The sequence below is a fragment of the Zootoca vivipara genome, chromosome 8 (assembly GCF_965207765.1).
Source record: "Zootoca vivipara chromosome 8, rZooViv2.hap1.1, whole genome shotgun sequence".
Lineage (NCBI taxonomy): Eukaryota > Metazoa > Chordata > Lepidosauria > Squamata > Lacertidae > Zootoca > Zootoca vivipara.
This window is the reverse complement of record NC_142591.1, coordinates 70,697,639-70,711,264: the sequence shown is the minus strand read 5'-3', so window position 1 is coordinate 70,711,264 and position 13,626 is coordinate 70,697,639. Positions and strand designations below refer to the sequence as shown.

At 39.6% G+C, this 13,626-nt stretch overlaps 1 protein-coding gene across 3 annotated transcripts in view; it reads left to right on the top strand.

Moving 5' to 3' along the window:
* The window catches only part of CSMD3 (CUB and Sushi multiple domains 3), a 567,595-nt gene that overhangs the window by 350,463 nt on the left and 203,506 nt on the right, over positions 1–13,626 (top strand). For all 3 annotated transcript variants that reach the window (XM_088675845.1, XM_088675844.1, XM_060277658.2), the window contains 4 exons: positions 2,642–2,824; positions 4,330–4,656; positions 9,888–10,082; positions 12,964–13,102. In XM_088675845.1, coding sequence (XP_088531971.1) covers positions 2,642–2,824; positions 4,330–4,656; positions 9,888–10,082; positions 12,964–13,102 — 844 coding nt within the window. The remainder of the gene's footprint in view (positions 1–2,641; positions 2,825–4,329; positions 4,657–9,887; positions 10,083–12,963; positions 13,103–13,626) is intronic.

Below are 13,626 nucleotides of genomic sequence, written 5' to 3'. Positions count from 1 at the left end.
GGTGCACGGAGTGGCGTGCGCGCCCTGTGGCCAGAGACAGATTGAGCCGCCCACAGGGACAGAACGAGCCACCGATAGCAGACATTCAGCGCACCACCCGTCCACAATTCTCCCAGCTGTCCACCAGCTGTCAAAATGAAGAGGGAATGGGGGAATGCCACCGACAAAGCGGCGCAGCTCCCCCCTTCCCCCCACAGCTAGGGTTAGGCTTGGGAGTTGCGGGCGTGCCAAATGCATAGCTGCCACGTTTTCGCTTTTCTCGCAAGAAAGCCTATTCAGCATAAGGGAAAATCCCTGTAAAAAAGGGATAACTTGGCAGCTATGGCCAAATGTCACCCCCCCCCTCAGCAAAGACACCTGGGGCGCTCCATCCCCACTGCACCCCCTTCCTCTGCCCCTGGGGCCAATGGTCCAGCTCAGTATAAGGCAGCTTTCCATGTTCCTGTCTTCCAAAGATAAATAATTGGAAAGAGAGTTACATTAGACATCAGTTATTCTCTGACCCACTGCAGGGCAATTTCCTAACGTTTCAAAGAGAGCTGGTTCTATCGGATTAAAAAAGAAAAGTTGACAACTTTTTTTCTTTATGGCGTAATGTGAAGAGATTTCCTTATACTTAATGTTCTTTGATTTAAGGAGATCACGAGGAGTGAAATAGAGAAAAATGAGAGATCTCCAACTGTTTTGATTCAAAGGTTTCTGCTTCAAACGATTATTGAAGTTTAGATGCTTAGGGGGCTCACAAACTACAAGTTTAAAATGCAAATGCATGCAAAAGGCTCCTGATGCTGTTTTGTTTGTTTGTTTGTTTGTTTAAAGATAAAACAGCTTTGGGAAGAGAATATTAGAAGGAGATTTCGTAGGGCAGATAAGGTGCCTAAGCCATTGTCAGCTTGAAATGTGACTATTTGAAATCTCCCTGGTCCCTGAATAGATTTAGTTTTTGTTGTTCTAAACATAAATTGGATCACAACTGGTTGGGTTATTATCAGGCCATATTAATACATACTTACAGACAGAACTTTATTCTGCAGCAGTACCCAGTAACCAGTTTTTCATCTGAAAAAAATTAAATGATCATGTGGACTTTGTTTTAGTGTTTCAGTGACCATATTTTTTTCTTGGCGAAGGGGGATTAAATTCTTTGTTCAGACATGAAGCTGACTAAATATCTTTCGACAAGTCTCACTCAAACACAAGCCACTGGTTTGTTGCACGGAGGTAAACATTGGAGTGCTTTAGCAGCTGCACTGGCTCCCGGTGGAGTACAGGATCAGGTTTAAGGTGCTGGTTTTGACCTTTAAAGCCCTATGCGGCTTGGGACCCTCGTATCTATGGAACCGCCTCTCCTGGTATACCCCACGGAGGACAATATTCTGGAGACCCCGAGCCATAAGGTGGCTAGATTGGCCTCTAATAGGGCCAGGGCCTTTTCAGTATTGGCCCCAACTTGCTGGAACGCTCTTTCACAGGAGACCAGGGCCCTGCGGAATTTGTCATCTTTCCGCAGGGCCTGCAAGACAGAGCTGTTCCACCTGGCCTTTGGGTTGGACTTAGTCTGACCCCTGTGTTTTCCTCCCTCATGGCTTGGATTTATGGACTAATTAAAATGAGGCTGCATTTTAAATTTTAATACTGTATTTTAATCTGTATTTTAATTAATTGCTTTTTATGTTTTATTGTAATTTTATTGGTGTGAGTCGCCCTGAGCCCGGTTTTGACTGGGGAGGGCGGGGTATAAATAATTTATTATTATTATTATTATTATTATTATTATTATTATTATTCATTGGACATATGTTCTAAGCTATCTTTTGACAACGTTGCACTCCCTAGATATTTTGGAGTGTAATTCCCATCTGGGTTGATGGAAGTTGTAGTCCAAAAACATTTGGACAGCACCAGGTTGACAAAGGCTGTTGTGTAGCAGTTATGCATAATATTAACTGTTTTATAAATAAGTCACAGTGCAATATGTTTTAAACAGTATTTTGGCCAAGGGTAATTCATATATTCTTAGATCATTATTAACAGCCTAGTCATACTCGCTCATGGAATTTGCTTAGGGGAGAAGACAACCCATGACATGCGGTTTCCTCGACGTACAAATTTTCACATGCGGTTTACTCGACTTGCGGATTTTTTCGAATTGTTTTTTTTCCTATGGGAAACCACGTTTCGACTTACAAACTTTTCAACCTACGAATGTGCATTCGGAACGGATTAAGTTCGTAAGTCGAGGGACCACTGTATCTATCTATCTATCTATCTATCATCTATCTATCTATCTATCTATCTATCATCTATCTACCTAATATCCTTCAAGCTAATGTAACAGAAATCAACAGTATACTTTCCATATGAACAATGGTTTGAAAATAGTGTATATAGTGTGTATAAAAATACACTGGAAATTGGGAGTGCCTAAATCTTACTTTTTGTAAAAAGGCTGAAACTTATTTCTCCCTTATTTGATTGTGTACCGTTTAGAAACGACAGAGATTTCATTAGCAAATCTTAGTTTATATATCAGTTTTATATTCTCACAGTCTTCCTGCCACCCTTTTAGTTTTGGAGGAATGACTATTGACCATTTAATTTGCTTCTTGGGCAGTAAATTGTTTATCTGCTATTTCCACAGAGATTGAAAAAGAAAGCTGTGGGGATCCTGGAACTCCATTATATGGTATTAGAGAAGGGGATGGATTTTCCAATCGTGATGTGTTAAGGTTTGAGTGTCAGTTTGGATTTGAACTTATTGGAGAAAAATCTATTGTTTGTCAAGAAAATAACCAGTGGTCAGCCAACATACCCATCTGCATCTGTGAGTATAAACAGATTTATTCCAAATATTTTAGGACAGCACGTATTAATTAAAAAAACCCACTGTTTTAATTATGATATACACTTTTCCAATGCTATTACCATTTATATTCTATGTGCAAAGTTTTGTTCCAATAAAAGTAAATGTCACCTGTCTTCATCCAGAATGTGGGGCTGCTGTTGGGTGCCTTCATGGTGCCATGTTGTAATGTCACACAAAAGAAGCATACTTTATATTTGCATTTTATCTTTCTTATGTTCTATTTATATGAACTTTTAGAAGCCCATATATTTCACGAAGATAGTAGTGGCTGAATTGCAATCAAGTGCATTTAAATTATTTACAGATCCTTCCCCCCACACCATGAATAATACATGAAAATCTTTTAATACATACATAATCATAGAGAGAGATATTTTGGCTGTCAAGTATTAATATTATGCAGAGCTAAGTTCACCATTTATGTAATACATTGCATAGTGTATAGTTTGTTTGTGTTTATATCAGGGTTGCCAGACTCAATAGGAGGACAGGACTTCTGTGCCTTTAATTGCCCTGCTCTCTTTTGAGTCTGGAAACCTTAAAGAGAAACCAGCAGAGAAACCTAATTACTTTAGGGTTAGTAAAATAGCCGTATGAAGTATGAAATATTGTCTGAGCCAATAATGAAAGCTGAAAACTATTTTGTTCCTAATGCATTTCTTATACTTATTTGTAAGCTACAAATTATCATGGCAACATTGACCTTTTGACTGTTAATGTGCTCAGTGTGGAATTGTTCATTTGAACAGTTCCCTAAAGGGGGGGGGGGAATAAGTAGTACCAAATGATTAAGGACTGCTGGACATGGATAAATCATGAGACCTACTGTGATTTCAGTATAATATAACTGCTCCATTTCCCCCTTGGGTCTGCTGTTAGCAGATATCCTCACAAATTGAAAAAAATAGTAGAAAATAAAATAATCAATTTGAAATACTCTGATGCCTCAGTGCAGCTACATTTGTCCTTCTGTTGAAAGGGGGTTGTGCCTGAAAATCTATTCCAATGGGGGAGAAATAGGATGGCATGTGTACCAGGGTGGGTGGGGAGCACAGCCATCCAACTGTGAACCAGCAGAATTATCAAAAGGAAAAATTGCCTTCTTGCATCTCTTCCCAAGTAAAGTTTATCTCAACCTTTTAAGGAATTACTTGCTAAGCAAGACATGAGCAGCAGTTGTGAATGGCTTTCATTCATTGAAAAGGCTTCTGTAGCATTGATCTGCTATGGGAAAACTGTCCTTTATAGCTTCAATAGCTTTGGAATAACTGTGTGGCTCGGTAAGCACACAACCTTCTGGACTTTTTTGTTTTGGTTTCATGATCAAGGTCATTTGTTCTTCCAGTGAGAAAATGAGCAGGTAACAGAAATTTAAGGATGAGATTGGGGTGTAGATTTGGAATCGCCTGTTTAAACTAGCTTCTAATATATCTTTTTCTAATCTCTTTCCTGGTTTTTGACAGTTCCTTGCCTTTCTAATTTCACGGCACCAATGGGAACTGTCCTTTCTCCTGACTACCCAGAGGGATATGGAAATAATTTGAACTGCATATGGACAATCATCTCAGACCCGGGGAGCCGAATTCATCTTTCTTTTAATGACTTTGACTTGGAATCTCAGTTTGATTTCCTTGCAATTAAAGATGGTGACTCTCCTGATTCTCCAATACTGGGCACATTTACTGGGGCCGAAGTGCCATCCCATCTCACTAGTAATAGCCATATTTTGCGCCTGGAATTTCAAGCTGACCACTCCATGTCAGGTCGAGGATTCAACATCACATATAACAGTGAGTAGCATTTTAATTCACAATTAAAATTTGGGTGCAAACCATTTCTATGGTACATGGGTTTTTTTTAAAAAAAGAATTTAGATGCCCCCCAAATGTTACTAGTCAGATAAAAAACAGTTCCATAAGTATGGGAAAAGAAATACTTGGGCCAATATTTTTTAACCTGTTGTTCTACTCTGTCAGTGTTCTGACCCAGTAACTGATTGGACATTTTGCTTTTTATGCTTTGAAAGGAGAGGTTTGCTCAAGGATCTTGCCTCACTTCACTCCTCTTTCTGTAGAGGAATAAGTTTATGAAGTTTATGGGTGAAGCACATAATGAATATTTCCTGATTTTTTTAATTTGCTCTCCTGCTCTGTTTCTTTGTAATGTGATTATTGTATGAAACAGAGTTGGTGCAAGATTATTAAGTGCTCAGTGTTTGAGGCTTTCTTTCCCCTCCAGGGTTTTGATATTTCATCTGTCCCTGATGAAGCTGGTTTTTTAAGGTTTCAATGCTTTGTAAATATGGCAAACAGGGTAGTTGTCTGTTTATATTGGCCTTTCTGAAAGAATATATGACTGTTGAGCTGTGTTTTGGTTTGTGTTTTTTTAAACTGAGCTTAAGCAATTAATTATAATATAGGTTTACTCCTTTACAGAAGTGACACTGGTGGCAAGTACTGTCACTAATAAGTTGTCAAAGTGTAATTGAAGAGCATTAAAGTTAAATTAGCTGTGACGTGTGTCATAGCAGCTTGTAATTTAAAACTGCTTGTTTGCCGCTAGTAATTCTCCTCCTTTTTGCTTCCCACGTTTTGCCAGGTTTATCTGATTCTAAATGTAGACCCAAATAAAGACACAGTTATTCTATTCCCAGGGCACTTTATAAATTAATTTTCAGTAGGCCATCTTTGTTATCAACTTTCATTGACAACATTTGCATCTATATATGTTTTGAATGTGTTTTCTTTTGAAAAATACAGCAAAATCTTCTGGAATTTGAAATGTGTGTGTGTGTGTGTGTGTGTGTGTTAAGAAGATTAACAGACTGGTCCTTTGCAGTTTTGTCTAGTTGTGAGTCCTCTTTTGTACAAGTAAGCAGGACTGCACACTCATTTGTATTTACTGTATATTCACAGCTTTCATGAAAGGGAGAGAAAGTGCAGAATACAAGGTGTATCAGTCTATATGTTAGTTAATGGAGTATATATGCACTGATGGTACTGTGACTGGATCACGATGAGGAACAGTGTGGCCTTGGTTTATCCTAAGCAACAGTGCTCCTGGTTTAAGACATACAATATGATTATATAATGACCTTTATTTCTGTGCTGAATTTGCAGGGAGCCAACAGTGCACATATACACTGACCCAGAATAATTTATATTTCTTTAAATACACTGGCTTGATTCCAGCAGTGTCCTCCTGTTCACAGAAGAGCTTGAATGCAACGGAGCCTACACAAATGGAGTTGGGCAAGGCAACTTTCTCATCAGCCGTTTACACTACTTCTCATGCTCCCATGCTCCGGAGCAGATCTCTCTGTGTGTATGCAGGGAGCTGTAGGATGATATGAGACCAGAGAACTCACTTTGTCAAATGTGGTAGGGCAGGTGGCTGCTAGGGAGGGGACCTTTTGCAGTGGTGGCATCCTTTTTAATGCCATCCCCAAACACACCCCACCCCAGACAGGCTTGTCTGTGTCATGGGAAGTCTACTCAATATCGATCCAGAGTAGATTCCAATGTATATTTAGCAGAGTAACAACTTAAACACGGTTTCAGGATCCCCCCCCCCAAACTAGACCAGAGGCAATTTTATTTCATCCAGTAGAGCTTTACTGCTACTGAAAGCAAATGAGCACAATGGTCACAAATCCAATACATTCAGGATTGGCACTGTCCATAAGAAATCCAGTTGCAGCAGACTTAACTTAAACTTACATTAATTTATAATAAGTCTAAACCTTAACACTAAGCATACTATGTACAGAACACCACACCAGGCGGAAAAGAGATAGAAAGAGAAAGTGTGAAGGCCATGCTCCTTCTGGTCCTACTATTTTAGTCAGCATGACCTTGACTGAAAGAGATAACAGAACCAGTTTAAACCAGCTGGGCCCGGCTTCTCTGAAGGAATAACCCAAACATCATGAACCTTCTGCTTGTTTCTTTCACACCGAGAAGATCTCTACACATCAGATCAATACATTCATTCTGTACTAAGAAATGCAAACTGACAGTCTCACATTGTGGGCATTTTGGTACCAGGTCAAGACTTTTTTTTTCTTTTTAAGAATTTTCTAGGCTTTTCCATTTTAAAATACTGCTTTTTTTAAAAAAGTCTATCCATTAATGATGTCTCCTGTAATTATTTTTATTTTGGTTTTCAGTGATTGCTAAGTTTATTCTGTTTCAAACTTCATGTTTGTATTTTTCTTCTGTTTTATTGTTTTAATTTTTTTATATACTGTAAACAGCCCAGAGAGTCTTGGTTATTAGGTATAAATATAAATAAACAAATAAATATTAAATATTCCATAAATACATAAATAAATAAATATTAAATATTCCATTCAGTGAACAAAACTCAGCTCATGGACCTTTGTTTCCTGAATCCATTGTTTCCCAAATGTAGTCTCGTATGCATCCACATAAAACACACACAAATCTAACCATACTTTTTACTCAGTAGTCAGCTGATACATTAATATCTGTTTATTTGTACATTTTGCATAGTCTACTTTGTTGCCATTTTTGTGTGGAGATGGTTACTTTTCTCACTTTTCTCACATTGTTTCTCCTTGGGCTAGAGAATTAATGCAACAATAACTTTACATTGTTGTTGTTGTTGTTTAGTAGTTTAGTCCAGTGTTTCTCAACGAGTGTGCCTCCAGATGTTTTGGGACTACAACTCCCATCATTCCTGACCACTAGTCTTGCTATCTAGGGATGATGGGAGTTGTAGTCCCAAAACATCTGGAGGCACACTGGTTGAGAAACACTGGTTTAGTCATGTTCGACTCTTCGTGACCTCATGGACCAGGCTCTCCTGTCTTCCACTGCCTCCCGCAGTTTGGTCAGACTCATGTTGGTAGCTTCGAGAACTTTACCTTACCTTGCCTTATTAATTTCTTTGCCTTGGCGCCAGAAGAATCAGAGTATGTGGACGATGGCATACAATGCAGTCCTGTCTACGGAAAATTTCCTATTAAAATCCTTATCTTGCTAGTGGTCTGACTTTTCCAAGAGACAGGGGAAACACTTCCAATTGTCAAAAGCTGAAGACAATTGCAAAAGCTTTCTTAAGCTGCCCACTGTTGTTTTCTTTCTTTCCTTCTCAAGAGAGGTGGACGCTGCAATTTTTTGAAACAGGAACAGACACTTTGTAGTTTAAAAAAGGATGAACTCTAGCAAAGACAGATTTTTCAACAGCTTGTTACTGCCTGCAAGCCTCTTGACTTTATCAGTGAGTAACTTTCTGTATCATGTGCTCCATCATATGAATCTGGGCACAGAGGAGCAGGAAAAGAAATGCTAATGGAGGACATTTATTGAACTTTCTTTCAATAATCAAAAGGGTGTGCTTCGAACCCCAATGTACTGTACTGTCACAAAATGCTAACCTACTTGTAAATAATTATATGAATAATTAGTCATACTTAATAAAATAAAATAAAAAATTGTCCAGTAGCACCTTGCAGACCAACTACGTTTGTTCTGGGTATAAGCTTTCGTGTGCATGCACAGAAAAGCTTATACACAGTACAAACCACTGGGCCTCTTGGGCTTGCCGATCAGGAGGTCGGCAGTTCAAATCTCCACGACAAGGTGAGTTCCCATTGCTCGGTCCCAGCTCCTGCCAACCTAGCAGTTCGAAAGCACACACACAAAAAAAATGCAAGTAGATACATAGGTACCGCTCTGTCAGGAAGGTAAATGATGTTTCCATGCACTGCTCTAATTTTGCCAGAAGCGGCTTAGTCATGCTGGCCACATGACCCAGAAAAACTGTCAGTGGACAAACACCGGCTCCCTCGGCCTGTAAAGGGAGATGAGCGCCGCAGCCCCAGAGTCGTCTGTGACTGGATTTAATTGTCAGGGGTCCTTTACCTTTTTAAGGTGCTACTGGACATTTTTATTTTATTTTATATTTTGACTTTGTCAGACCAACACGGCTACCTACCTGAATCTAGTCATACTAAGTTAATTATATATACACTGCATATATGTTTCTATCTGCTTTAGTGTAGACTTACCATGCAATCCAAAAATGGGGGAAGCAAAACCTGAAGGCCATATCCAAAGACTAACAGGGTGGAACTTAAGGTGGCAACACAATTTTTGTGCTCCATTTCTTTTTAAAAAATCGTATTTTTCCTCTCACTGGAAAGAAGAAGAAGGGAGACTTAGATATGCTCTGGAACATTCTAAATTTCTTCCTGGTATGGGGGCATGTCAGGGAACCAGGCAGTAGCAGCGACAGAGTGGAGCAGGGTAGAGCTGTTCTGCTTACCAGGCTCCCAAGATGGAGGCCAACATCCCAGTAACTGAGAGGAGGAAGAACACAAGGCAGAACGAAGGCTGGTGCAGTGCAAAAATTTCCATATCTGCTATTGGCATCACCACTTTTAGTCCTACCAACCCTAAATCTCCCTCTCCAGTACTGGAGTTCTGTCTCCGACATCAGAAAGGGCTATCAAGTATATCCTATGACCCCTCGAGTGCCCTCTCCTTAGCCTTAGGATAGCACCACTAATTATAGTAAATGAAGAATTTTTATTTGACGATAAGTGCAAAGTGCTTCCTTTCTATAGTTGCCATGCTTAGGGTTTGTCTAAATTTGGTATGTATTCCATAAGTTCCAGTTACTCCATACTTGTGATATGACAGGTGCCCACTATTGGTAGTTTCCAGAAGCAATTGGAAACATTTTTGTTAAGACAATTTGCAGCTGGATGAAAAGGTTTTCATTCTGAATTGTTTTTAAACTGATCTTTAGTTGTTATTTTGTACTGTTTGGAAAACTGTTTTGAGCTGTCCTTATGTTGTATTTGTATATTCCCTTGAAACGCTTATAAATATCATTCCAAGGAGATACTGAAATGGACTTTCCTTAATCTGGGAACTGGAAAAAAAGAAGTTCAGTGGAACATGTAAAGTCTGAGCTGAATAGGGCTTCCAAATGTATCTGGAAATCTGAAAGGCTTATATATTACCCCTTTCCTCTTTGTTTCTATTTAAAGCCTTTGGACACAATGAGTGTCCAGATCCTGGTATACCAATCAATGCACGGCGCTTTGGTGACAACTTTCAGTTGGGAAGTTCAATTTCTGTCATTTGTGAAGAAGGCTTTATTAAAACTCAAGGAACTGAAACAATCACTTGTGTATTGCTGGACGGGAAAGTTATGTGGAGTGGACCAATCCCTAAGTGCGGAGGTAAGATGGATATCTTGATTAAGTCAGTTTAGTTTTATCATATATTTATAATTAATTATGTATATGTTGAGTTGATGGTCTATATCAGGCATCCCCAAACTCGGCCCTCCAGATGTTTTGGGACTACAGCTCCCATCATCCCTAGCTAACAGGACCAGTGGCCAGGGATGATGGGGACTGTAGTCTCAAAACATCTGGAGGGCCGAGTTTTGGAGTGTCTGGCCTATATGTTATGTGTGTTTGTCTCAATTATGTCTACCCTTCTTGCTTCTCCCTTGTTCCTATTTATTTAAAATATGATTTACATCATTAGATGGCATCCTTCAGGTATATAGATATGTAATGTTTATGCTAAGAGTTTTCTGTCATATAATACTTTGTTGTCAATTGTAGCAACATTTTTCAAGTCCACTCGGTGCTACTATCATAGTAAGTGTGGCTTACGGGTATTCATTGTACCAAAAGCTTAATGTATAATGGACATTCTCATATGATAGCATTCTTTATGGGCTGGAAAATTTTCCATGTGAATTGACTTTCAGTTGTCTATCACAACAGGTAAGTGTTATTATAGGGTTTTTTAAGAAATGTGTGGAAAAACATTACATTCTAAGATATTGGTGATATCATATTGATATATTAGCATCTACCGGTATGTCATCTTGATATTTTACCACCTTGATATTTTACTTTTTAGGGTGGTGGTGCTAGTTATACAAACATCCAAAATATTGATTCCAATAGTTGGAACATGCCAATAACTGTACCCCTTATTTTATTTTATATAGTTTTGAAGGCAGGTATTAAAAATAGCTAATCATGCTTAGCCCCCTTCTCAATATGCTCTTTTGAGGCATCATTTGGATTAAGGACACATGCCATTAATCAGACTGTGTTCTTAGTAGTAGCTTTTATCCTCTCTCTCTTTAGGGTAATGCATTTCTTCTTTTTTGGTGTCGCACAAGTGTCCATCCTACATAAGAGCTATTTCCAGTTATTTTATGACATTTCTGGGCATTACAGTCCTTGAGAATATTGAGAATTCCTGATGCAGTCAGCGGAAATAACCCATTTAACTTCAGCTCTGTATTACAGAGTTCTTTCTACAAGGATACATATTTACCGGTACTTGTTCATAAATGGACCAAACTTACCATGTAGGTGGCACAAATTTCACCTGTGCTTTAACTGTTATGTCTCTGGTGGCACTTTAGGGGCGTTAACACAAGCTTGTTGTTGTTTAGTCGTTTAGTCGTGTCCGACTCTTCGTGACCCCATGGACCATAGCACGCCAGGCACTCCTGTCTTGCACTGCCTCCCGCAGTTTGGTCAAACTCATGTTTGTAGCTTCGAGAACACTGTCCAACCATCTTGTCCTCTGTCATCCACAAGCTAGGGCCATGAAACACATTTCATAGATAGTTTAGATACATTATCTCAGCATCCTTTATAATGACCTGTCAAAGCAGATCATTATCACAATCCCTAGATTGAAGAAAGGCATTGAGGCTGGAAGATAATGGTTTATCTGAGGGCCAAACTGCATGCTACTTATGTATAATGATAGCTCATTGCTCCTTTTGGAATATGAAAGCCACTTCAGGAGGGGGAGACTGAAAACATTGATGGAGTAAGTAGGAGAAACAATTAACCTTCCCATGAACTAATTCTTCCCTGTTCAAAACCACTACTTACAAATGGCTTCCTATCTCTGCAGCAAATGTGTTTGCTTTCACAAACATGCAGTTTGAATCCCATAATGGGATTCAAACTGCTTGGCTGCATTGCTGAATCCAGTCCTTGAACCACTCGCACACTACCAAGCCAACATCTGTCTGAATTACCTTAAGAGGAATTCAGTGGTGGCAGCGATACCTAAGGTTTTGAGCATTCTATCCATTGAAGTACAGGGGTGTATGCTTGGTCATCCCAGCGGAAATCCAGTGGCCCTTGGAGAAGGGACTGGAAGGCAGGGGGAGAGACGGAAAGACAACCCCTAACTTCATAATATGACTATTTCAGAGCAGATAAATGGTATGCAAACAAGAAAAGGCGTCTGGATTAAGCTCCATGACCCCTCTAATCCAGCTTCCTGTTTTCACAGCGGCCGATGGTGATGATCATGATGAATTAAATGCATATCCAAAGATCACAGGGCAATTCACAACACAAAAGTACAAAATGCCAATGCAAAATACTGTACATAATAAAGCAAAAACAGATGCCTGTGAGAAACCAGCAAGCGGGATTTGAGTACAAAAGTACTCTCCCTTCCTGTGGCTTCTAGCCACTGATATTCAGAAGCATTAGTGCTTCTGACCACAATGGCAGAGCATATCCACCATGACTAGTACCCATTGATAGCCTTGCTCTCTATGAATTTGTCCAATCCTATTTTAAAGACATCCAGGTGGGTTTCCATCACTGTGGAAGTGAGTTTCATAGCTTAACTATGCAGTGGGTGAAGCAGGTTAGGAAAAGGTTAAGTCTCTCCGCCCCTCGCCCCCCATTTAATTTCTCTCATTTGTCTGCTCCTGAAGTAGCTTTTAATCACTGTTATATGTTATCTAAGATGTAGTGTGGTCCTCAGTCTATCGAGTGAGTTAACAGAAGAGGTGAAATTTGAACAGAGGACTTATTGGTCTGCAGGTCAGTCTCTAAGGCTGTATGCTGCACAAATATATCTGTTATTTCAGTGTTTTAGCCTGTCTTGTGAAAGCTCCAAATATGGACCACCAATATTCCTACAGCCACAGGACTATTTTATACACTGACGTGCAAACACATTTGTTGTATCCTCTCTTTTTTTCTGAATACTGTATGAAAAGTGCAGCGATTTCAGCCTGACAGCAAATACAAGTCTTTGTTTTCTTCTTTTCAGCTCCCTGTGGTGGGCATTTTTCTTCTCCCAGTGGAGTTATCCTTTCTCCAGGCTGGCCTGGGTATTATAAAGACTCCTTGAATTGTGAGTGGGTGATTGAAGCTGAACCAGGACACTCTATCAAAATTACATTTGAAAGGTCTTGACAAAAGCTTTTTCTCCTTATATTTCCACTTTTTACTGATAAACTGGAGATATTTGTTTCCACTGTCATATAGATAGAAAACTAATTTTCATTTGGCACACACTATTGTTTAATTATTAGGAGTCTCTTGGATCTTTGGGGGGTATTGGAATATAAGCCAGTTTCATGCCATTGCTTCAGTTGGTTGTAGAGCAGGCATCCCCAAACTTCGGCCCTCCAGATGTTTTGGACTACAATCCCCATCATACCTGACCACTGGTCCTGTTAGCTAGGGATCATGGGAGTTGTAGGCCAAAACATCTGGAGAGCCGTAGTTTGGGGATGCCTGTTGTAGAGTATTACTGGTGTTATCAGCAGGCATCACCAGCTTTCGGTTTCAGATTTCCCACCACCACCATATGTCCCAGAACCATAGTGGTAGAGCAGCCTTCCCCAGCATAGATATTTCAGGTTACAACTCCCATAGCCACTGACCAATTACCATGCTTACTGAGGCATTGGTTCCAACTGTGTGTTTG